Raw genomic sequence first — 25536 nt, 5'->3', positions numbered from 1 at the left:
ATAACCTATTTCATATTTACTGCATATTAATTTTTTTAGTGCAAATAATGTTATTTAATTTCCCTTCATACATTATTTTCGGGTTTCAATTAGTTATTAGTCCTGCTCAGGTCACTCATAATGAGGAAAAAAAGACAAAAATAAATTCTTTATTATTATATTTCTTTCTTATTAAGTTACCAAGTTACCTAATTTTAAAAATTTTGTTAATCGTTTGATCAAAATTAGTTGAATCAATCGCTTTTATCGTTAAGTTTATTTTTTATTAAGTAATAAACAAATAAAATCAGTAAAATAAAACTAGACAATTAATTAAAAAGCATAATTAAATAAAATAAAGAAATATAAGTAAAAAACATAAAGATTAATTAAAGCAATATAAAAACAAAGGATAGATTAAATAAAAAAGAATATAATCCGATTACACTGTTACGGTTAGGCGTAATTATAAATAATTTTTCCATTTTTCCATTTTTGATATCACTTTCAAAGATTGTATTGTACTACTTAAAGAAATCTTAAGGGAAATAAACTGAAAAACTATTAAATTCATGTTTACTCATTATTATTAACATTTTTTAATAGATCTTTTATATTTCAAACAACATTTTGTGAGATTTTCCATATATTCAGTTAACTTTTCAAGAGTAATAAATGAATTAATCAAATGTGTATTTGGTGATATTATAAACAATTGTTAAAAAAAATATAAAAAAAAAAATTTTTTGCATATTTTCGAATATTCTGTATTAAAAAAAATCTTTATTTTCATTTTCAACTCTAAAGTTTAATATTATATTCTGTCCTGAATATCGAATTTTGATTGGATAATATTAAATCTGAAAATTTATCATTATCAATTGTTTGAGGAAAGTTAAAATTTGATAACAATATACTGTAAGTACTATAATTCTCAAAAAAAAAAAAAAAATATTTTGGGAGAAATAAAATTCGTAACGTCAGAAAGATGACGATTTATTTATCAATTCAAAAGATTTCAAATTTCATTAATACAATAGAATTAAAAATTTGTCTTCATAATTTTGATTATAATGAATAAAATGTTAACGATAATAGAAGCTTATTTACCAAAAACTTCAAATCTTTCTTTACTAAATTTTAGAGGTTAAAGATCTGTCATTTTTTGCTAAATTAAAAGAAACCACAAAAATTCTCCAATAGTTCTTAATATTTTATCTCATACGAATAATGCCAATACAACATTGTTATTGCGAAATATTTCTTCATCATCAATCGAATAACATACTCAAATATTACGGTATGAAAGATCGTTTTTTCAAAAATAACATTTATTACATTTATATTAAATCAAATTATATTTTAAATATTCTAGATGTAAGGATACTTTTAATAAATTAATATATTCTTATTTTTCATCGTATAACAATACATTTTAAAACTTCAATATGTTGTTGGTATTATTGTAGATGAGATGTCTTGTTCAATTTTATTCAAATAACATCCTCCCTTTAATAAAAAAATTTTTTAACTTAATTGTTATGTAGTATATATTTTAATGGTACGTACTCTCTCAAAAATTTCATAATGACATCATTGTGTATATATTACATTTACTGCGTGCGTTACTGACTTTTTTCTTTGTTTGGTAATACTAAAATTATTAAATTACGCTGTACGTTGTACTACATCAACTTCATATAAAAAGCATACACAATTAAACTTTTCTTTTTTTTTTTTTAACTTTCTGTTAACTTATTATTATTAAATACGTCAAAATGCAAGATATCGAAAATACAAATGAATGGATTAATTGGATTGAAGAAGCTGTCGATAAAGAACATTTAAAATTTTATGAATACCAGCAATTTAATAATATTCAACATATTGGTACGGGAGGTTTCGGAAACATATATCGTGCCAATTGGAAAAATTCAGAAAAATTATTTGCGTTAAAATCTTTTTTTAGTCTTAATAACATCACCATGAAAGAAATCGTTCGTGAGGTATTTATAATGTATAATACACTTTTTTCCTGTCTGAAATTTTATCTAATATCTTTATTTCAAATATTTTATTTTTTATTCAGTTAAAAATTCAACGCGAAGTTGATTTTCATGATAACATTATTCGTTGCTATGGAATAACAAACCTTGAGACAGGTATTATTAACATCACCTTGATAAATATGATATTCTTTTAATCGCAAAATTTTTCAAAAGTTTATTTAGTAATTATTTCTTTTATTCATTAGAAAATTATAATAATTATCAGTTAGTAATGGAATACGCCGACGGTGGTACTCTTCGAAGTTATTTAAAGAAAAATTTTAACAAGCTTACTTGGGATGACAAATATAATATGGCATACCAGTTATCTTGTGCCGTATCATGCTTACATAACGAAAGAATAGTGCATCGTGACTTGGTAATTTACTATTTAATCATTAATTATAATGTATTTTGTATCATTAATTTAAAAAAAAATTTGATTATATATATGTTTCTTTAATAGCACTCCTGTAATATACTAGTCCATAATAACACAATCAAATTAGCAGATTTTGGATTATCCAAAAGAATTGTAACATCATCTAATCTTCAATCTAAATTATTTGGTGGTGTGGTTCCTTATGTCGATCCAAAAAGCTTTAGAAATAATAATAATCAATCAACACAAATGTATTCATTAAATGAAAAAAGTGATATTTATAGTATAGGCGTATTATTTTGGGAAATATCCAGTGGTCAACCTCCTTTTTATGTTGAGGATGAACATTATGATGTTGGGTTAGCTGTGGAAATTTCACAAGGTCTTAGAGAAACTGTTGTTCCTGATACTCCTGAAGAATATGTTAAAATTTATACTAGTGAGTAAATTTTAAAAATTTAAATCCTTATATTTTATAATTTAAAAATATTATTTAATTAACCTTATTTACATTTATTTCTTAGAATGTTGGGATGGGGAACCAGATAATCGTCCAACAATATATCAAGTAGTTGATTGGCTAAATACCGTAATTACAAAAACAGATGTAATAGTAAAAAATCACCAAATGTTAAATGAACAAGAACTTAATGAGGCCTCTTTAATTAATAATAATTCAAAATTATATAGAGATTTAATATCTCAATTTATTCAAAATTTTGATAAATTAAATATAAAAGAAATTGATCCTATGATAATATTAAGCAAACAAGAAAATTTTGATTTCAACATTATAATTGACGAAATCAATGATTTTATTTATAAATTAAGAGATAAAGGAATCAATTGGAAATTAGAAAAGAAACAAATTATTGAATATTTTAATAATCATAATTTAAATTCACAAGAATTTTATAATTGGTTAATAAATAATCAAAATAGTTCAAATTCTATTTTTATTCTTGGATATTTTAATTATCGTGAAATTGTAACTAGTTTAAATTATAAGAAAGGATTTAATTTATTTATTAATTCATCAGAAAAAAATCATATATTAGCACAACTTTTTGTTGGTTATTGTTATTTTTATGGATATGGAATTATAAAAAATGAAAAATTAGCTTTTGATTATTTTGAAAAAGCTTCAAATAATGGAAATATAGTTGCAATATATGAACTTGGACTTTGTTATAAAAATGGAGAGGGAATTGAAAAAGATTATAATAAAGCTTTTAAATTGTTTAAACAATCAGCTGAAGGAAAATTTCCAAGTGGAATAATGATGTTAGGATATTGTCATAGTAATGGTGTTGGAACTAAAATTGATAAACAAAAAGCATTTGAATTATATCAAGATGCTGCAAATTTAGGACATGATATAGCACAAAATAATCTTGCTGTATTGTATGAAAAAGGAAATGGAATTACAAAAGATATAGATAAAGCGATTTATTGGTATGAAAAATCTGCCAATCAAGGATATGAGTTAGCAAAAAATAATTTAAAAAGACTTCAAAAAAATCAATAATTTAATAATAATTTTCTTTAATTAGTATTAACTGAAATTGTAAAAACTTTATATCATTTATTTACAGTATTTATTATTTCTTTAATTTACAAGATAGTAAATACACTATTCTAAAAATACCTATTTATGTAATTTTCTTATATATATTTTCTATTATAAAATAAATTTTCATCTATCGTTATATCATAAATTATCTTTTCACATCAGCAATATATATATATATGTACTAGAAGTTTAATATGAGATGTTATTTTAAAGAATTTTATGAGATAAACGAGATAAACTCAATTGAAAACCGTAAAAAAGTAACAAATAAATAAAAGCGTATAAAATAAGAAATAAGGTTAAGAGAATTTTTATTTTTATAACTGTAATGCGAGAATGATAAACGAGAATTAATTTATTTATAGTAATTCAACTTCCAGATTTTATTGCAAACTAATTTTATAAAGCATCAATTCAATAAGTTTTAACAAAATAAAAATTTTTTTAATTAAACCTGCCTTGCCGATAGTACATTATTTATAAAATTCCATTTATAAATTTTTTACCAACAGGTTATCATTCGCCATAACTTGAACGCAGATAAAAAGTATAATTTTGTATAAAAATTTAAACTTATATTTATTTATGAAATTTATTCATCATTATGGTACAATGAAACTACAATTAATTCCCATCCATCAAACTATATAATGGGAGTAATCATGCGTATCTTAATTTCAATATCAACAATTATAGTATTTACTAAAAAACTTTTTTAGTTGACAGAATGACAGTTGTCAATAATCATGAAATGATCGACGACACTCCAAAATGATGAAATATAAAAACTAGATATAAAACTTTAATAATAATGAAATATTCTTATCGTCTAGCACTGCATAAAATACCTCTCTTTGCGAATATCCCCACTTTAAAAGACCCGGGTATATTACATGGCCTAAAAATCTTAATTCTGGTAGAATTAGGCTAATTTTGGTCATATGTGGTATATCTCACAAAGTACCCTCACTACCCTGGTTATTATTCAAATTTTTAAATCAGGTATTTTGTAACCCGGAGTATTTTATGCAGTGCTAGACGATACTTCATGATTGTGATTATAAATTTTCATTCTGAAAAAATAATTTACCTTTTTACATTAATACAGTTTTCAGAATTGAAAACTATTTCGGAATTTTGATTATTTTTTTTACACATCTTGTAATATATAAAATGTCTTATTAGTTAACAGTATGAAAATTGACGCTATTCTCCTATCGTTTATTAATGCCATTTTGCGAATCATTACTTGGTATTATTGGTTCCAACAAACCATAATTTCAAAGTCACTTATGATTGCTTTATTGTGGTTTGCATAAATAAAAGAATTACGAATCTGGACAATTCACATTTCAGAGTTTAACTTGTTTATTAAGGACCAGTCACTTATCTTATGCATGAAATCACGAGTCACGACATATTTGGTTAAAATAATTTGCTGATAAATTTTGCTGATATACAGTGTAACGAAAAAGTTGCTATTTAAATACGTTTAATTTCTTTCTATTTAACATATTTATAAAAAAGTTTTAAATATTTTAAATATGCAAATATATTTATTTTATAAAACAATGGTTAATAATAATATTGTTTAGCTTTTTTCAAATAAATTTTATTTATATTTATTGTGACATATGCGACATTTTGTTACGGCGATTTTTTTCGCTACACATTATAATTGTTTCATTGTTCTTAATCGTTCTATTAACTATTCTTTGAGTTCATCCATATTTATCTGTTACAACCGAATTGTTGACAATATCAGTTTCTGTTTCTTTTCTGTCCTTGTAATTTTTTCCTCGAGATACTCATTATTTTTTTCTATATTTATAATTTGCGTGCATCTTTCTTCCACATTAGTCCCGCGAATTATTTATACCGCGGCACATTACTCTTTATTACTAGGAAACAGGAACTGTTGGAGCGAAGCGTTATAATCACATGATCATCAATTACATATTACAAAAAAATTAAAATTGTCTGCAAAAAAAAATGTCTTGCTAAAGTTAAAACAAAATGTATTGGCGTATTGCTAAAAAATGTATAGTTAAAAAATGTATCGCTAAAGTTATAGTTAAAAAATGTTAAAAATGTATAGCTAAATAATCTAGTTAAATTCTTCGTTGTACTACGTTACAGATTTTTGATTTATTTCCGAAATGTTGTTCGATAAAAAAAAATTTTCACACAAAAAGCGTTTTGTTTAATTTTTGTTTTAAGCTACGATTTCAAATTTTTACAAGCAACGATTTATTAACACTTTAGAAAGCCAACGATATAATTTTATTATAATTTATACAGTCAAACCTCTATGTACCGATCCCCGGTGTACTGATAATTTCCTGTACCGATAAATTTTCATTGTCCCATTTCACGTATAATAAAAAAACCGCGTTGTATCGATATTGTATATAATTTCGCGATGTAACGTATACCGATACTTTTTCTTGGTCCCTTTTCAATAACATATAATATTAAGATGTACCGATATTTTAGCTACATTAGTATTAATTCGGGCCAGCACTATAAAGTTGGCCCGAGTAAAAGATTTAATTTGAACTCTTTTGCGGTTTATTTTGCCGAAATTTAATTATTTTGGCCCATTAATCGGGTGGTGTCTGTCCGCATTATGTTACTCGTAATATATTCAATGTATTGATATTAGAAGCATCGGTATCAAGGTCTGACTGTCCGCTAATCTGATAATAGACGTGATTTACAATACCGATAATTCAATGTACCGATACTTTTTCCCTAATACAACCTCATCGGTACATAGAGGTTTGACTGTAATTCGTAATTAATGATAAGGATCAATAAAAAAAAAAATCAATTATCACTAATTTATATTAAAATTTTTTGTATTTTTCTATAACTTTAATATAATAATATTTACCAGTAATTATTTTATTGATTTTTTTATTAAATAATTTTTGGTTAGATTTCCACATATTTCCACAATATTCAATGTGAATTTCCAACGTAATATAAATTCCATCGTATTTATTTTTATTTTTATTTTTAATATCCATGTGAACAAGATTACAGAAAGATAGACAAGAACTAATTAAAATAAAAAGTCAAACGCTATCTAAACTACGCTATAATCAAACCGCCCGAAAGACAGCGCCACCCTGGTGCGAAAATTTAATAGAAACCGTGGAGGATCAACCGAAGCATTTCCTACCACCTTACACTAGAGAAAAGGTTAAAGGAAGAAAAAAAATAATAAGAAAAAAATGTGAACTATGGGGATCTAAGAAAAGTGAAATCTGGTAAATAATTGCAATCCGCGAATAATAGAGTATCTCTATAAGATTCCCAAGTACCACTATGTAAAAAATTACAAGAAGTCCACCGAATACTGGCGGAATCGTCTATATTGACGATATGCTTAAAATAGGGAAGGGTTTTGTTATAATAATAACCCGTATAATTGCCTCGAGAACCACTCGAGGGTATATAAATTCCATCGTATAAGATCTGTATTTATAAATAAATAGTCGTTCGCACTAACACGTGAAAATAAAGAGTGACGAAATATATGTGTAGTCACGTGTCAGCCACTTGGCTAGGGCTTTTTATCCGTCACAATGATCAATCGAATTATACGATTAAAATAACTTTTTCAAATATTGAAGTCTTACCAACTTAGGCATCTTTGAGGAATTATTGAAATCTAGTTCAAAAATAAAAAAAAATCATTACTCAATGCTCATGTCAACAAAATCATTTGGTAATATATTAATCAAATTATCAAAAAAATTTATTGATTATAAAATCATCAAAACCATCATCTTTTTTTAATCAATATTCATTTAATTGGAAATTTTCTTGAAAATTTCTTAATTTTATGGAATTTTTCTAAATAACATTTATTACATTTATATTAAGTCAAATTATATTTTTAATATTCTAAACAATATAAATGAAATGAATACACGTTGACAATCGTTAAAATTGTCTAAATTAATCACAAAAAATCAGGCGTAGACCGATATTAGAGAATTATTATCTTATATTAAGTTCATTATATAACATATTTTTAACCTCTATTTGAAGGTTTCTCATAATAATAGTAATGTTTTATGTTGAGGAATAAGAGTTTAGAGTCGTGGATTGTAGCTTTAAAATTTCCAATTATTAATTTTGCACATAAAAGCACATAAATATTTGTGTAAATTAACTGACCATAATGAAATAATAATAAAAGAACTCTTAACTGTTAAGTAAGTGATTTATTTTTAACAATAGACACGATAGAAAAGTGTTTAATTATGATGATACTCTTTTTTACAAATTTATTAAATCCCGCATAAAGCTCGGGCACGTGATTCACTGATTCATGTGTAGAGTTGTCAACATTTAACTCTAAAGGTAATCTTTCAGCCATTCAGCCTACCCTAATCCTATGCTTAAAACGTCAGTGGTACAGATTTTAATTTATAATTAATTTAAATCTACTATATAATAATTGTTTTCCTGTGTGACAGTCACGTTTAGATTACATATTTATATCTGTGATCCCGTAACGTTTAGACTACAATTTATACCTGTGTATCCGTAACGTTTAGACTACGAATTTATACCTGTGCACCCGAAAGACTGTATAAAATCGCGTATAACATTTGACCGTCGTACCAATCACGTGTATGTTTATCTGACGTTGCGGAGCAACGGGGTTCAACGGCTAGTTACAATTAAAAAAAACTAAATAAAATAATTTACAATGGTAAATTACTGTATTAACAAGTGTTATATTAGTATGGCCTTCCATGTTAATGAATACTGTAGTACACTTTTTTAAAATTTTTCAACATCCTCAACTAATTTATTAATAGGTCTTTACTGCTTTATATTACTGAAGTTTCTGTTCTTCTAGAAGTGAATAATTTTCTGGCATTCAAATAGAATTCTATTATCAAGCCAACTTTTCATTTTAAAAATTCTTGGTAATGTGGACTGCTTGAATAATAGCTTAAATGATACACGAAATATGTTACGCTTGCTGCATCATCACTATCGGGTGAACTACATCCATATGGACTTTGTCGTATATGATATGCTGCTGTTATACTTTGGAACCTCGTCGTTCCATACTGCTTTGTGATCTTCGCTTATCACCGCTGCTAAAATATCCGCTATCACGTGAAACCATCACCACCTGATTCTAAGTGGAAACCCATGCTTATTGAACTACTTTGTCGATTATGTGCAAGAATTGTTGACCCATCACAAAGCGAACTTCGTCGTGAACTTAAAAGTTGAACACCAGCTCTGGCACGTTTTAAATGTTGGTCACTGGATCTAGTACGTTCCAAAGGTTGACTAATGGACCTTGTACGTTCTAAAGGTTGACTATTGAGTGATTTTGTGCGTTCTAAAGGTTGACTATTAAGTGATCTTGTACATTCTAAAAGAGAAATGTTTTCATCTTATGGTGTAGATGGTGTAGATGGTGTAGATGGACCATTAGATGGTCTCTTTAATCTTCGACCATTTGAAATCCTTCTCTTTACATTATTATTGTTATCACCACTAGATTCACTATTACCAGAATCTTTTCTTCTTGGATTTGTTGGAACATCTGGCATCGTTTCATTAGTTTGTTCGAGCACATTTTCACGTGGTTGAAGATTTAACCAAGCGGGAGGTATTGGTGGTCTTAAGAAATTTGCACTATTATTACCAGTATTCATTGGACTTGCAAACAATAGTGAAGAGAAGTAAGCTGCATCATCGTCAAAGAGATATGAATTGCGTTCCCAGTTGACCAGAAGTTCCAAGAGTTCCTGCTGATACTGCAGCTTCGACTTCTGCATAAGCTTGATCTAATTTATGATCAAATAAGGAAATGGCATTGAAAGTACTATTTTCAATATCATCCATCTGCAATTCTCTCTTTTCCAGAGTTGATGGACTTGGTGATCTTTCACCGAGACGTAAAGCTTCTTCAAGTTCTCTGTTTTTCTTTTCATATTCACTTGTTGTAAGAACTGCAGCTCTTCTCATGGCCAATAAAGTTTTTCTTAAATCCATAATTGTCTTTTCTTGTTGTTCTAAGGTCATTCATCAAGACCAATCTCCAGTTCGAGAATCAACAATTTCCTTAAAGAAGGATTCCAATATTGTATAACTTTCATATTCATCAAAATTTCGTTCAATTTTACTAGACTTGATACTATTCTTTCGTGATTTATCTTCAGATTCTTTGCTATATTCACCGGCAATACTTAATTGTAAAGAATGAATCTTAGCATTAATATAAGCAATTTCCGAGGTGATCATCTCAATCTTATCATCTAATGCTTGAGCATCTCCTCCTAACTCATTTCCAATTTCACTAGTAATTATCTTTTCACGTTCTACAAATAATTCATCCTTCTCCTCTTGTAATTATTCTTTTAACGATCCATTCATCCATCATCATTGTCAATGTTTGACGATCACTAATATATTTATAGATTTCTTCATCAAGAAGTTTTTTCTTATCATAACCACTGGCAAATACTTCATCATAGATAGGACTAAAATCATCAGAGGATCGTCCCGATTCCTTTCTGTCTTCATCATTTCTAGATATTGATTGTTTTCGTATGTGATTACGGAAAGCCTTGGTAAATGACTTTGGAGTAGTGGTTCGTTTGAGTAATTCCATAACTGATTTAAGTTTAATGTTCGTTAGTGAAACTTCTTCCTGTCTCTTTTCAAGCATAATTTTTTTGCATTTCATTAGTTCTTACTTTTGTTCTTGGGCAGCTTTTTCTTTACGACGAAGACTTTGAATTTCACGTTGATTATGTTCAGTTATTTCACGGACACGTTCAGCTTCATCTTTCATACGCTTCATCATTCGCATCTTTTCACTTTTTAGTTGTTTAATTTGAGCACGCATACTCTTGAGTATTGTTTCAATTTCGATTCCACGTTCAACAGCAGCATGTTCTATTGAGCTTTCATATTAGTATATTCTTGTTCAGCACGTTCCAATTGTGAAACGAGTTGTTCTTTAATGGCAATATCAGCTTGAATTTGATGTACCGTACGGGTAAGATCAATAACGGTATGTTCTTGTTGAGATTAGCAGCCAGTGCCACCTTGAGAATATTTAGTTGAACCATTGATCGGAGAAATCAATTTTTTCTTTTTGATGATTGCGAATCAATTGATCAACATAACTTTCACTCTTAAGTAGTTCTCCTAGTTGATGAGGGTTGTTTTATTAATTGACTTAAATAGGACCATCATGTAAAGAGCCTTCACTCCTTATTATCATGTAATCTCGTCTGAGTTGTTCCTTGTCCTTTTCAAGCTTATCTCTGGTCTTTGCTACGTCTTCTTAATTTTTGAGTTAATTTGAATAATTCAACTTTCAAATTTTCATCATCTCCTTCTTCAGCGTTTTCTTTATCATCATATTTTGTGAATAAGATTTTAGTTTCTTCCAAATTTTGATCATTGACGACATGTCCAAGTTGATGAGATGAAGAAGGACCAATAGGTGAGATTTTAGTAGAAGTCGAATTGGAAACTAGGAAGTGACCATCAGATCTTATCTTACTTTCCTTTGAAGAACGTTTCTTCTTCTTTTTTACCTTTCTTCTCAGCATTCTCTTTATTATTATTATTATTATTGTCATCATTATTATTAAGACGATGAATAACATCATCAAGTGAATAAATATGAGGATCGAAGAATCTCTTCCTGGTGGTGTTCCAGCCAAGGAAGATTTACGTGGATGATGAGAAGCTTCTAAAAGTTCAGAAATCTGATTTTAAGATTTTTAATTTCTGTTTCATAACCTTGAACGATAAAATGAGTTTTAATTCTATGTTCACGGTCAGTATCTGATCATTAAAACTAACGGTATTATGATAGCAATGTATATTCTTAGTATATGTTATAAAAATGCAATAGATGTTGAAAAAGATTTTTGAATTATTTACAACTGAAGAAGAGTATTCAAATGGAATATTGATGTTGGGATATTGTTATGTATGATGAAGGTATCGGAACTAAAATTGACAATCAAAAAGCATTTGAATTATATCAAAATGCTGCAAATTTAGCAAATGATGTAAATCTTGCTTCAATATATGAAAAAGGAGATGGAATTACAAAAGACATAGATAAAAAGCAATTTATTTGGTATGAAAAATCTGTAAAACAAGGAAATCAGGAATAAATCAGGATGCGACGATTGCGACGCGTAGTCTCATGTAATCATATTTATATTGATCACAAAATAGGTCAAAAAAATCAGCAATTATTAATTTACAACGCTAATTTTTTAAAAAATTCAAGATAATGAATACATTACCTCAAAAACATAAATATTCTATATATCTTTATTTTATAATATATGAATTAGGGTTGGATCACAAAAGACCGGTCTTTCAGCCCAAGTCCTTTATTTTATTTATAATGGCGGTTTATAGTTGATCAGCAAAACAAAAGAAATAAAGGTCACAATTTTTGAGCTTAATTTATTATTGTTTTCATTGTTATCTATAAAGTATGGTTCAAATGAGAATAAAAATACTGGTCCATTTTAAAAAAAAAATTGTAAATCTGCACATATCGGCGGATATGTTCGTTTGCATGTGATAATTTAATAGTGTTTGATTCCCCATTACTATGTATGCAATGAGTCATATCGGCCCATACGAATGGTTAAAAAATTATTTTATTTCTCGTACCTAAACCTGAAAATCTTGATATTCCAAAATGGCCGAAACTTTGATTAATAATATGTAATTTGTCATCATATAATTGGTCTGATGACTGATGATCAAACCCTACTTATCTTTTGGAAGAAATTTTTAAATATAATAAAAAAAAAGTAAACCGCAAATCTAAAGCAAAAATAAAAAAAGTCAGTTGATATCAAATGTTTTTTGATCAAAAACAGTTCCGCCTCTTTCACTTTTCCCTACTCAATAAATAAATAAATAAAATTTATTTTAACATTAATTACAATTATTTTTATTACAAACAGATAAAATGTAATGTTTACTGAATTATGATCGAATACTGTAATAATAATGTTACTAATTGTAACTTTTCATTTATTTCTTAATTTACAATTTAACATTTAATTTTTGAATACTTTTCTTCGCAGGTAATTTAATTTAAGAGTTTCATAACTAATTTAGACAAAATAACATAATATATTATCGTATATACTGTAGGTTATTTTTTAAAATCAATTTATTGGTTTGAAAAATCCGCCAAACAAGGAAATCAAGGTGCACAAAATAGTTTAAAAAAAATCAATAATTTATATAATTATTAAATTGTAAAACTTTAAACTATTTTATGTAAGTAATTTTTCTTATATATATTTTCTTATTATAAAATAAATTTTGTGTCTATTATTATGTCATTCATTTTAAATTAAATCATCTTTCCACATCAGTAATATAAATATGTAGAAGTTTAATAAGCTGTCATTTTCAGTGAAAAAAAAATAAATTAATAGAATTTAATGGGATAAACTCAATTGAAAACTGTAAAGGGTAACAAATAAATAAAAACGTATATCGAAAACTAAAATAAGAAATAAGGTTAAAATAACTTAATATTACTGTAACGCGAATGATAAACGAAAGTTAATTTATGGATAAGTCAACATTTCGGATTTTTTTGCAAACTAATTTTACGAAACATCAATTAAATTTTAACAAAATAAAAATTTTACTATTTATGATTTTTTTTTTCAACAGATTGTCGTTAGCAATAGTAATAAATGATCGAAACACCCATGCGCCACTTGCGCCACTTTGTAGGATTAATGATCATTTTTCAAAATATAAAATGATATAATTATTTAATAATGATGAAATATTCTTATTTCACAATTAATAAAATTAACTTATATAATTTCACTACTCGTATTATATAAAATATGTCTCTACATTTTGACAATCGCTAAAATCACAAAAATCTAGACCGATATAAAAAAAATGTATTTATTATTCTAAAATAATATATGCAAATATGCGAAAGGAAATGAAATTATCTTAGTATATAACAAGCTAGCAGCAAAAGTTTAGATTCTGCTATTAAGAAAAAAATTCGAAGTCAGGTGGTTCTAGACAACGAAGGTTATTGATTTGTTGGAATACTAGTTAAGAATCTTTCCAAGTTTATTTACGTTAAGTATTTTTAGAAAAATTTAAATTTTTTTTTTGTTTACGGAATTTGGTTTCAATTCGTGGTAGGTTTTATCATCTTTAGTTAGATTAGAATTTATCGCGAATAATAACTTTCATATCTTGTTATCGTATGCAAACGAAACTTTGTCGTTGAGATAATTCTAAGTGTATTATGTTGGGTACGTTAGAACTTTGCTATTTATTTAATTGAAAGAGTAACTTACCGTTTACATTGTTATTGTCGTATATAGTTAATTGGTATCAATATTGTTGGGACAGATTTTCAAATCTTTCAACCAAGATAAATTTTATTATTGGAACATTGCAATAACGATCTCTATACTCATTCAATGTCTTATAATATAAAAATTGAAATAATGTACAGTCATTATACAATATATATATTTTCTGTTTACTTTTTGTTATAATTTGTAATGTTTATTAATATGTTACTATATGTTTAACGCATTTTGTTCTATTTAGGACTTCTTTACTCAAGCTAATATTATAATTTTCTAAAGTTCTTGGAATATCTTACAAATAGAAAAAGAAAAATCATTATCGCATACATCAAAATTTGAAATTTAACTTAGTTAATTGGTTTAAAAAATATTTTACATTTTATCACTTTTCATTATGGAATATATTTTACAATAAGTCCTACTTCATATTGCGTCGATAATTATAGGAAATAAAAGTCTGCTTTTATAGTTCATATATATTAACCAATTCTTCCAGGTAAAGAGGTGCGCCAAATATATATAAGTCCTTCCCAGGTGTGTCATTAATTCCAAAAATCGCCCATATAAAAGGTGTAACATTGCACATTTACGCAGTGCAAGAGTTCTGGCGAAATTTCTGAAACCTGGATAATTGCACAATGACTCATTATGAAACCATAAAAATAAACAAAATAATATGCTGTGAAAGAAACATAGTTTAGTTTTCTATGTTTGATACCTTATTTATAATAAACTCTTATTTATTGTTGCATTAGTAGAAATTTTGTTTGAAAATTATTTATAATGTTTTTTTTTATTGAGCAAATCATTACTGAGATCGTAATTTCGGTACTGCAAAAATTACGTGTCCCTTAAAAAAAAAAATACTAAATGCAATTATATTTTTACATGAAATTAAAGACTTATGAAAAGATTTTCTAATTATATTCTATCAACTTTACTTTTTACCATATAACCTTGATATATTGTAATTTTTTGAAGAGTAGAAAACTAACAATAAAAAAGGAAATTACCCGGCATTATCAGGTACTATCCTGTTGACACAACTTACACAACTTTTACATGCCGTTGCATAATCTGAACTATTTTGGTATCCATATCCGTGATTTGGTGTTCCATATGGTGTTCCGTGTCCGTGGCGGCACAACCATTTTTCTTTCGAAATATATAAAAATATCTGTCATGATCCTAAAAATAAAAATAAAATATATATTATAAAAATAAACGAAAAGTCAGTATTGTTCATAATCAGTATAAGTTTTTATATGATCAGCTCCTTTTCAAGTGCATTTTGATCTCCAATGATTTTTCTAAAAGAAAATTTTAAAGTGATTTTTCATTCTGGTTAATTATATGCTTTAGTAAAGGCGGTTAATAAGGAAATATAAAGCACTGCATATTTACCTGTTATTTAAGAATTTTAATATAATTATTCAGCAATGGCTCAAAGTAATGAGAAAGGTAAAAGCATATAACATGAATTTAGATATTCGACACAAACTGTAATCATTCTAAAATTTTTAAAACAAAATAAAACTAGTTTTAAGCGCCGAGGAAGATAAAGGTAAGTAAATTTGTTTAAAACAATTCAGTCAGCTCTCCATACATGCACTCCATCGGGACTGGGCACAGGTGAGCATAAATTTATCATGGGATTTATTTATATAATAAAGTCAGTTGGATATTAAATATAATATTCATTTATTATTAAATTACATTATCTACATATATATATATATGATATTTATGTTATTTATTTGTATAATTAACAAGTAATTTCATCATTATTTGGCAATATTTATTATGAGTAGTAATGAAAAAAAAACAGGTCGCACAAAATCACGTGTGTGCATTTGTAGAATTATTGCGTGTAGTCGTGGATTTTCCTCATCCCATAATTTATCATTTTTCTACAAATCAGATGACAGTTTCATTTCGTGATTACTATCACGACTATTTATATTTATCAACCAACTAGTCAATGCTGTACAGGCATATTACTAAAAGGTGTGGTATAAATCTAAGTGATTTGTTTAAGCGGGTTGGGATTGGTGAAACGTGATAATGTACCGTTAATTTCGATGTGTGCTATGAATCAGAATTATTCAAGCGGGTAAAAAAAACAAATAAATATTATTATTGTAATTGAAAAAGATATAGTAAGAAATAACTATTTTATTTGATATACGTAGAACAACGAAGTATCTCTTGTTTACTAGTATCTAATTTGTTTATTTAAATTTATATTTAATGTCTAGCTATAGTTTTCGCTATTATTACTATCGACGCGCTAAAAATTTCTTTTGATCACCATTTATTAAATTTTATAATAAAATAAACATATCTGAAAAACTAACAAACAATAGTATTTTATAAAATGCGAGTATGTGATGAAATTAAAAAATGATCGGCGTTTATGTGATAATTAAGTAAGCCCAGAGTATATTATATTGTATAGTACGATTTTGTAAGTTAGTATCATGTTTGTGGAATTTTACTTTGTATGATTTTTTATGGTACATATACTTATCACAATATATAATAATATGTATGTATGATAGTATTTATTTAAAGATAAATGCACATAAATAACGATATGCTAGTATAAAAAATAAAAATATTAATTTAAATTTTTATTTTCATATTTTAAAAAAGGAACGAGCGCCATCGAAAAAGTGTATGACGAGGCTGGTAAAAAAGTATGATTTATATACGTGTATATGATTTTTTTTCACTACATACGTACAATTTTTCTATATTTAACAATCAAAGTAGTACGTACAATTTAAAATCATACGTACTAACAAAAAATGCAATATACATACTATTTTACAAAATCATACTACTATACTAAGATCGGATACACCGAACATGATTGATATGTAGCACGATGATATAGATACTAGAATTCTAGATTTGCAAATTAATAAAATTAATACGAAAAAGAAAAGATGAAACAAAGTAAATCTTTTGGTTGTTGTTTTTTTCTTATAAAAGAAGTAACTGATTTAATCCGAATTCAAAAAAAAAAATAAAAAAACATTTATTTTAATAAAAATCTAATTACATGAAAATTTAAGTAATCATGAGTCGAATTTTTATTTTGGCATTCCTTTTATTTGCTACGCTTTTTGCGGTCAATGCAGCACCACTTGAACTTGAAAAAAGAGAAACTTAATTTCAACCATGTCCCAATTTGCCACCAGATGTAGTGGGACTCAATATAAAAATGACACCTGATCGGCTGATCCTGTCGTTCCTAACACAGAAGAAACGTTTGACATTAAAGGAACAATGAAAAAGATATTGTCGCTGGAGATTGGCTTGGGATTGCATTCGTCGATGTTGTCGCGAAAAAACTAATAGGAGATACCCATTTTGTGGATATGCCTGGAGTTACTTGTCCGATTAAAGCCGGAAAAGCATTTTCTATAACGCAGAAATGCACTACACCAGAATTGACAATACCATACGCTATTGGAATTTTAATTGGACATCATGAACAAACAAAACCATACGCCTGTTCAGTTGCTTTTGATAATTCTTCTGCTGTACCTGACTTTTGGAGTTTTTTATAATTATTTGATGTACCTATTTTAATTTACGCGAATTTTAATTAATAATAAGTAAATTAATTAGTTAATTAATTAATAATAATTTTATTGTTATTTAAAATTTTTTTTTTTTATATTTATTAAATTTGCGTTTAAATATTTTAAATGTGAAACATTTTATAAATATTATCTCGTTGGTACTCGGTATCTGAAAAGCCAATTACAACGCGTCAACACCAAAATTATTAATTTAGGAAGATAATTTTGTGATCGTATAGTGTAATCACTAAATTCTCTAGGCACTATACTGTACTATACAGATGCTATTATTCATTTAAGTACTGTGTTCTTACTTATTTTACCCAAAAAAAGATATATGCAGTTTTTGAACTAGTGCTTTATCCGAATGTATTATATACCGTATTTTTTTATGGTATCCGATCAAAATCTCGACAGTCACTTGCACGAGCACAAGACGACAACAAAATCTCGACAATCCATCGACAATTTTGTAAATCTAATGATGAGTGTTCTAATAAAATAATTTGTTGCAATATGTAATATTTAGTTAAATGTGGTAAATTTTATAATTTTGTTAGAATAATCAACTTGTCGGTATAATGATTTGTCGGTATATTGACTTGTCAGGATTTTGACTTGTCAAGACTTTGGATTGTTGAGATTTGTTGTCGGTCTTGTCTCAGTCGTTTCGAGATTTCGTACAAAAACCAATTAAACATATTTGGTTTATTCTGCTGATAGATAAATTTTAAAATGAAAAAGAAATGAAACCTACCTCTTACTCCTAAATTATAGTCCTAATTTTTCTCTTGTTTTAGTTAGAAATAATTTTTTTAAAAATAATTTCATATGCTTTGTTATTAGTATGTTAGCTGATTTTTAAAAAGATAAAAATTTTTTACTGATCTACAAAATTCAAATTTCTACACTCCTCCCATATCCTTTTTTAAATTCTGACGGCTGAAATTTCATCATTACTTCTTATGTTATAAACAAAGCACAGCCGCTTTCTTATCTAAAGAAACAACGACCAGATATGTCTAAAAATTTTTTTTTTTAAACAAAAACGAAATTAGTTAAGATATCCAACGCAGTAATACATAATTATTATTTTAGTATGCCCTATAAAAAATATACTATTCGGTTTTTTGTTCGGAAAATCGCGGATCCCATTCCGAACATTTACTTGACATTTATTGGACGTTAATCATGATATTGTACGTTTTTTATTTATGTGTTAAAACTTCTCAGTCTCCGCAACCCCTATAAAAAAACTTCTGGGAAAAACTTTAATAAATGATCATTTTTCTAGTTTTTATTCCAAAGAAACTCAGACATGTGATCATTTTTCTGAAAAATTTTTTATAGGGATCTTGTATTAAATTGTAACAAACATTGTATAATAGCGTGCGAGTGTCCGGAAAATTGACCCCATTCCGAATATTTATCGGACAAACATTTTTTATAGGGATGATTTTCTTCTAACATGATTGATGTATAGCATGATGATATAGATTCTAGATTTCTAGATTTGCAAATTAATAAAATTAATACGAAGATGAAACAAAATAAATCTTTTGTGGTTGTTGTATTTTTCTTATAAAAGATAATTATTTTAATAAAAATCTGATTACAAGAAAATTTAAGTAATCATGAGTCGAATTTTTATTTTGGCATTCGTTTTATTTGCTACGCTTTTTGCGGTCAATGCAGCACCACTTGCACTTGAAAAAAGAGAAACTCAATTTCAACAATGTTCCGATTTTCCAGATGTAGTGGTACTCGATGTAAACATGACACCTGATCCTCCCGTTTCTAACACAGAAGAAACGTTTGTTATTAAAGGAACAATGAAAACCAATATTATCGCTGGAGATTGGCTTGCTTTTATATTCTACGATCTTTACGAGCAACGACCCATAGGAGATACCCATTGGTTTGATATTTGTACAAGACCTGGAGTTACTTGTCCGATTAAAGCCGGAAAAGCATTTTCTATAACGCAGAAATGCACTACACCAGAATTGCCTTTATTATACACTATTGGAATTTTAATTGGACATCATGAACTAACAAAACCATACGCCTGTTCAGTTGCTAAGATTATTGGTGATAGTGAATCTTCTGCTGTACCTGACTTTTAGAGTTTTTTATAAGTATTTGATGTACCTATTTTACACGAATCTTTAATTAATAATAAGTAAATCAATTAGTTAATTAATAATAATTTTATTTTTATTTTAAATTTTTTATTTTATATTTATTAAATTTGCGTTTAAAATATTTTAAATGTGAAATATTTTATAAATATTATCTCGTTGGTACTCGGTATCCGAAAAGCCAATTACAACGCGTCAACACCAAAATTATTAATTTAGGAAGATAATTTTGTGATCGTATAGTATAATCACTAAATTCTCTAGGAATTATACTGTACTATACAAATGGTATTATTCATTTTTAAAGTATTGTGTTCTTACTTATTCTACCCAAAAAAAGATATATGCAGTTTTTGAACTAGTGCTTTATCTGTTTGGTATCCGATCAAAATCTCGTTGCACGAATTTCGATAATCCAAAATCCTGACAATTGTTGCAATATGTAATATTTAGTTTAAATGTGGTAAATTTTATAATTTTGTTTTAAAATTGTCAGAATAATCAACTTGTCGGTATAATTTATTTTGACTTGTCAAGATTTTGGATTGTCGAGATTTGTTGTCAGTCTTGTGTCAATCGTTCAGATGATTTTCGAAATTTCGTTTAAACATATTTGGTTTATTCTGCTGATAGATAGATTTTAAAATAAAAAGAAATGAAATTTCTTTATAAATATGAAACATTGACGAAAGAAAGATTTGAAATTGAATAGATACCATTCTAATTTTTAAAAAATAATTTCATATGTGCTTTGTTATTAGTATTGTTATCATAGAGTAAAAAACAGACAATAACCTTTTTCCTATTTGGTAATCTGTTGTACTCTTTAAAATACTGTATTACAATTTTTTTTTATATTTTTTAATAATATAAAGTGACCCAGGTAAACGATCGTCGGTCGTGATCTACATGAAAACTTTGCTCGCGAATTTAATATCTTAGATTTAGATTATTGGATTTAGGATTAGTTTAGTATTTTTGTTTATATAGTATTTCTATAACTTGTATCAAACTAATGGCATATTTGTAATTTCTTTAATAAATAATTTTGTTAACCGGAAAAAAAAAAGATTATTGGATTTAGGACAGCGCCAAATGCTATCGTCCATATGAGAGAATTATATAATCTGAAAAATATTAAAGACAACCAAATTCAATCCAAGTTAACTAATTTCGGCCTTCAAATTAATGATCAAGAGATATTAGTGAGGTCAAATCACGAATATAAGATTGTTTAATATTCAAGAATTGCTTTTATTAAGAGATAATCCACTGATAGTTTTAACAGTCGAAGATATTAACCAATACAAAAATATTTTGAAAAAAGAATTAAATAATAATTTCATTGTTGATAATATTAGACTTATGAAAAAAAATAATTTTAATATAATAGAAAATTGCAAAACTAAAAAAATGGAAATTTCAGGGGGGAATATATATAACGTTAAAGGAGACATTAGTACTAGTAATTCACTTTTCTTTAGAAATTTTTTGTCCCTAGGAAATTAAAAATAATATTTTTAGACCTAATGATAACGATTGACGGTAAATTTATGTTAACTTTTTATGAAATATTTCAAAAGAAGTTCGTTGGATTTAATTCATCTAGAAGGAATTTGATTGAAAAAGCCTGGATGGATCTAGAGTCTGAATTGATATAACATTCTGAGGTGGATAGGAAAATCAAAGAATGTATATTTATAAAATTGACGAACAATTTTATTGAAGACTTAAAAGGTAGCGAATTACAACAAGTATCACATGGGCCTTTGTTGAGGAAAAAATATTTTAGCAACGATGAAAGAATTTAATAATGGTCCAAAAGTAATGGGAAAAAAATAGATGTAGATCAAAATTGGAGTAATAATCGTAGAAAATATTATGATCGATATGTGTGTTTAGTATCTGCCGTGACAAATCGTACTTTCAGTTTTATTTAGAAAAGCAAAGAAGAACATCGTCGAATTTTAAATTGATTTATAATGATGCAATAATAATTACGGAATTTAGTCAATATCATTTCGAAAAAACTATGCATCAAGATTACTTGTTTTATAGAAATCCGGGATTATATAAACCAGATGATTATAGAATTAAGTATGAGTTGATTGATGATACGTCATCAAATTCGAATTTAATTGATCAATATATATTGTTTAATAACAATAAAAATATTGATAAACTAAAAGTATAAATATGAAACTTAAACAAATTTAAACAAATTAATAGAGAAAGTAATATAAGTATATATATAGATGGATCTGTAATTAATAGCGGTAGTGAAAATATAATGGGTCTTTGGGAATAAATATTTATAACAAGAACTAGCAGTTACCGTTGCTCCGCACCGGGACCAATGAGTTTGTTTAAATAGAAAATTTTAGTATTAAAATTATTAAAATGTAATACTAAGTAAATTAAAGATGGTTACAGCAGTTTTTGTTTATAATTAGGAATTTAATATAGGTAATAATTAGTTAACAAAAATTAATAAAAAATTATAATTATAATATTAGAATGATATAAATTATATTGGGAATGGGTCTTCGATCATGCGGCAAATTTAATATTTTTGATTGGCCAGATTGGCCACATGATCGCGTCATATTTATTTTGTTTATCGAATCTCATTTTCAAGGTTCGTTTTCTCAGCTATTTCGGTCTCGAGGTATTTTTCTTTTTTTCTATTTATTTTTATTTCTAACTTACATCCTTACACTTTGTTTCTTACTAACTCTATTTCATTATTTTTAGGTCTTTTAGTCCTTCCGGTTCTGCAATTAAGGTTCAGTTGTTTTCACTTTACATTTCGTTTCTTATTTTTTTATTTTTTTTTATTTTGTTTCTGTTTCATATTTCGTTTTTCACTAATTTTATTTCATTTTTTTTAGATCTTTTAGTTCTTTCGGTTCTACAATTAATAAAGGTATGTTTTTTATTTTTTTATTTTGTTTCTATCTTATATTTCGTTTCTTACTAACTTCATTGTTTTTACTTTATGGTTTATTTTTTACTTGGTTTCCTATCATTACCTTTTGCTACCCAACCTCCTATCATGATCATTTTTTTATTTTTTGTCTCTCATAATTTTTCCCCTCCTATTACTTCTCATTATTCCATTCTTTTCGTCTCCCATTATTTTCTATTACATCTTTTCATTTTCCGTTATTTCTTTTTCTCTCCTGTTTACTTCCCATCATTTCTTTTTGTCTCCCATCACTCCTTTTTGTCTCCCGTCACTCCTTTTCGTCTTCCATCACTCCTTTTCATCTTCCCATCACTTCTTTTTGTCTCCCATCACTCCTTTTCGTCTTCCATCACTCCTCTTCGTTTTCTCATTATTCCTCTTCATCTTCCCATCACTCCTTTTCGTCTCCCATCACTCCTCTTCATCTTCCTATCACTCCTATTCATCTTCCATCATGCCCTATTTCTCCTTTTTGCTTCCTATCACTTCTCATTACTCTTTTTTACTCCCTTTCATTTTCTATTACTTCTCATTACTCCATTGTTATTTTGTTTTTTTATTAGCATCTTTTTTCTTGATCATTGTAATTTACTTATCTTTTCTTTTATTTGTATCACTTCATTAAAAAATAAATACAGTGATTTTTTTAAATGTGTGATTTAAATTTTAATATTTGCAAATAAAATTTCATTAGATAAGATTATTTTGGATAAATATGTTTGTAAAAAAAAAATTTTTTTAAAATATAAAAATTTTTAAGTTTAGCCGATCAAAATTAGCCAAGTTTGAAAAAATCAGCCGTCAGCCAATTAATAGTAAATTTACTCTTTATATATTGTACATCATGTGACATATTTAAAAAAAACTCAGGCGACAATCGCCCAGGCGACGTTTAGCATTATATTTACAATAATGTAGCTATTAATATTAATGATTTGACGTTTAAGTTCTTTGCCTTTTAAGACGTGTACGTGTTTCTGTGTACATAAAATAAATTTTTTTATTAATACAATAAAAGATAAATACAAATTTGGGATGCGAGCTACGCTCTTTCTATACGACTCTACAGTGTCTGATTTTACTGTGATTATTCGACACCCTTTTTATTTACTTTTCTTTATCTACTTTAACAGCTGAATCCGCCTTTTGTGACTCCTCTAACAGCCAGATAATATGACCAAGGACCTTCTACGCCATGTCTTTCATACTCGCATCATCATACGATTCAATCTCTGGAAACTACTCTTACGGAATTTAGCTAAAATCGAAAAATTTTATATAATCTGTGTAGGTGAGAGTGATTTAGATTGGCGAAATTTCGTAGATATAATTCATTTCGTTTTAGTAGAAAAGGAGATGGAATCTAGCTAGCAATAGTTACAAGAACAAAACAAATAGTATACAATAAGCCTGAGAATAATTGCACTAAATGGCCTAGGATCCACGTACTCCCTCCCTCTTTGATAGCATCATACAAATTTCTCTTGCTACTCTACCATTCTTCACTTTGTAGCTTTTGCTAAATGTTCCATTAGTTTTTATTTTTTCCGCTAAATAATTTTGATTGCAAAAGTGAGACAATAAAATTAAATAAAATAAAAATTTAAAAAGGTGAAAAAAAAAAGCCTAAGAAGGGGTTCCGAAAAGTAGTCAGTACCCTCAGAAAAAATTCTTTTACATATGATATTAAAAAATTTTTTGCATGTTAAGAAAAGACTGTAGTAGTTATGTAGATTTGTATTTAATATTAGACTAACAATTTAATTTTAAGAAGACATTGTATAATTCTGAACATACAGTAATTTATATTTACAATATTTACAATACAATAATGTGAAGTGTATTTACAATATGATGAAATTAGAATGATTTAATATTACAATAACTTTATAGTACAAATATTATAATATTAAACAAATGTTTGCAGTATTATAGAATTTATGGTTTATCAGACTCATCACAAAATCAATTCTGAATAATTAATTGTTACAAAAAAAAATAATAAATTTCTCATCACCAAGAAGACATCAACTATTACCAATTAATATTAGTAAACGTCAGTTACCGAACATAAAGAAAGGGCAAAGTCCGATCTATTGTTGGAAAAAAAATTAAAAAATAAAAAAAAAATTCTAATGAAAAAAAATCCGACCTGTTAAAAAAAATTTCTAAATTGAAAAATCCTAAAAAAAAAAATAAAAAAAAATTACTAAATGAAAACAAATTCCGATCCATTGTACAAAAAAAAGTGTAAAAAAAAATAATAAAAAAAGTAAAAAGAGCGATAGTTTTAAAAAATATTAATAAGTTTTACCAAGAACTTAAAAATAATTGGATTTGCTGATCAACTATATGAATACGGAATACATGATTACGTAAATGATCATCATTTTTTTTGAAAAGAATCACGTTTTTTTAAATATATATTAACCTGCCATCTGTAGAGAGGCTA

General features: G+C 26.9%; 7 protein-coding genes across 7 annotated transcripts; 3 read left to right on the top strand and 4 right to left on the bottom strand.

Moving 5' to 3' along the window:
• Positions 1 to 1757: 1757 nt before the first annotated feature.
• Positions 1758 to 3937, top strand: OCT59_024135 (uncharacterized protein; the record flags this gene model as incomplete). Its single annotated transcript, XM_025330149.2, has 5 exons — positions 1758 to 1985; positions 2069 to 2141; positions 2234 to 2406; positions 2494 to 2848; positions 2934 to 3937. The coding sequence occupies 5 exons, from the start codon at positions 1758 to 1760 to the stop codon at positions 3935 to 3937; spliced, it is 1833 nt and encodes a 610-aa protein (XP_025183844.2).
• A 5189-nt stretch (positions 3938 to 9126) lies between these two features.
• On the bottom strand, positions 9127 to 9681 carry OCT59_024134 (uncharacterized protein; the record flags this gene model as incomplete). Its single annotated transcript, XM_066135204.1, has 2 exons — positions 9127 to 9395; positions 9453 to 9681. 2 exons carry the CDS (start codon positions 9679 to 9681, stop codon positions 9127 to 9129), a joined length of 498 nt encoding a protein of 165 aa, XP_065991251.1.
• A 43-nt stretch (positions 9682 to 9724) lies between these two features.
• OCT59_024133 (uncharacterized protein) lies at positions 9725 to 10021 on the bottom strand (the record flags this gene model as incomplete). Its single annotated transcript, XM_025315045.2, has 1 exon — positions 9725 to 10021. The coding sequence occupies one exon, from the start codon at positions 10019 to 10021 to the stop codon at positions 9725 to 9727; it is 297 nt and encodes a 98-aa protein (XP_025183843.2).
• A 33-nt stretch (positions 10022 to 10054) lies between these two features.
• Positions 10055 to 11103, bottom strand: OCT59_024132 (uncharacterized protein; the record flags this gene model as incomplete). The annotated part of the gene is made up of 5 exons (XM_066135203.1): positions 10055 to 10371; positions 10433 to 10538; positions 10609 to 10642; positions 10726 to 10935; positions 11024 to 11103. 5 exons carry the CDS (start codon positions 11101 to 11103, stop codon positions 10055 to 10057), a joined length of 747 nt encoding a protein of 248 aa, XP_065991250.1.
• Positions 11104 to 11295: 192 nt separating this feature from the next.
• OCT59_024131 (uncharacterized protein) lies at positions 11296 to 11592 on the bottom strand (the record flags this gene model as incomplete). Its single annotated transcript, XM_066135202.1, has 1 exon — positions 11296 to 11592. The coding sequence occupies one exon, from the start codon at positions 11590 to 11592 to the stop codon at positions 11296 to 11298; it is 297 nt and encodes a 98-aa protein (XP_065991249.1).
• A 5976-nt stretch (positions 11593 to 17568) lies between these two features.
• On the top strand, positions 17569 to 17960 carry OCT59_024130 (uncharacterized protein; the record flags this gene model as incomplete). Its single annotated transcript, XM_066135201.1, has 2 exons — positions 17569 to 17590; positions 17686 to 17960. The coding sequence occupies 2 exons, from the start codon at positions 17569 to 17571 to the stop codon at positions 17958 to 17960; spliced, it is 297 nt and encodes a 98-aa protein (XP_065991248.1).
• Positions 17961 to 19609: 1649 nt separating this feature from the next.
• On the top strand, positions 19610 to 20101 carry OCT59_024129 (uncharacterized protein; the record flags this gene model as incomplete). The annotated part of the gene is made up of 1 exon (XM_025329609.2): positions 19610 to 20101. One exon carries the CDS (start codon positions 19610 to 19612, stop codon positions 20099 to 20101), a length of 492 nt encoding a protein of 163 aa, XP_025183841.1.
• Positions 20102 to 25536: the final 5435 nt, after the last annotated feature.

This window comes from Rhizophagus irregularis, chromosome 4 (assembly GCF_026210795.1).
Source record: "Rhizophagus irregularis chromosome 4, complete sequence".
NCBI lineage: Eukaryota > Fungi > Glomeromycota > Glomeromycetes > Glomerales > Glomeraceae > Rhizophagus > Rhizophagus irregularis.
Note: the sequence above shows the minus strand (reverse complement) of the source record. Positions and strands in the feature narration are given on the sequence as shown.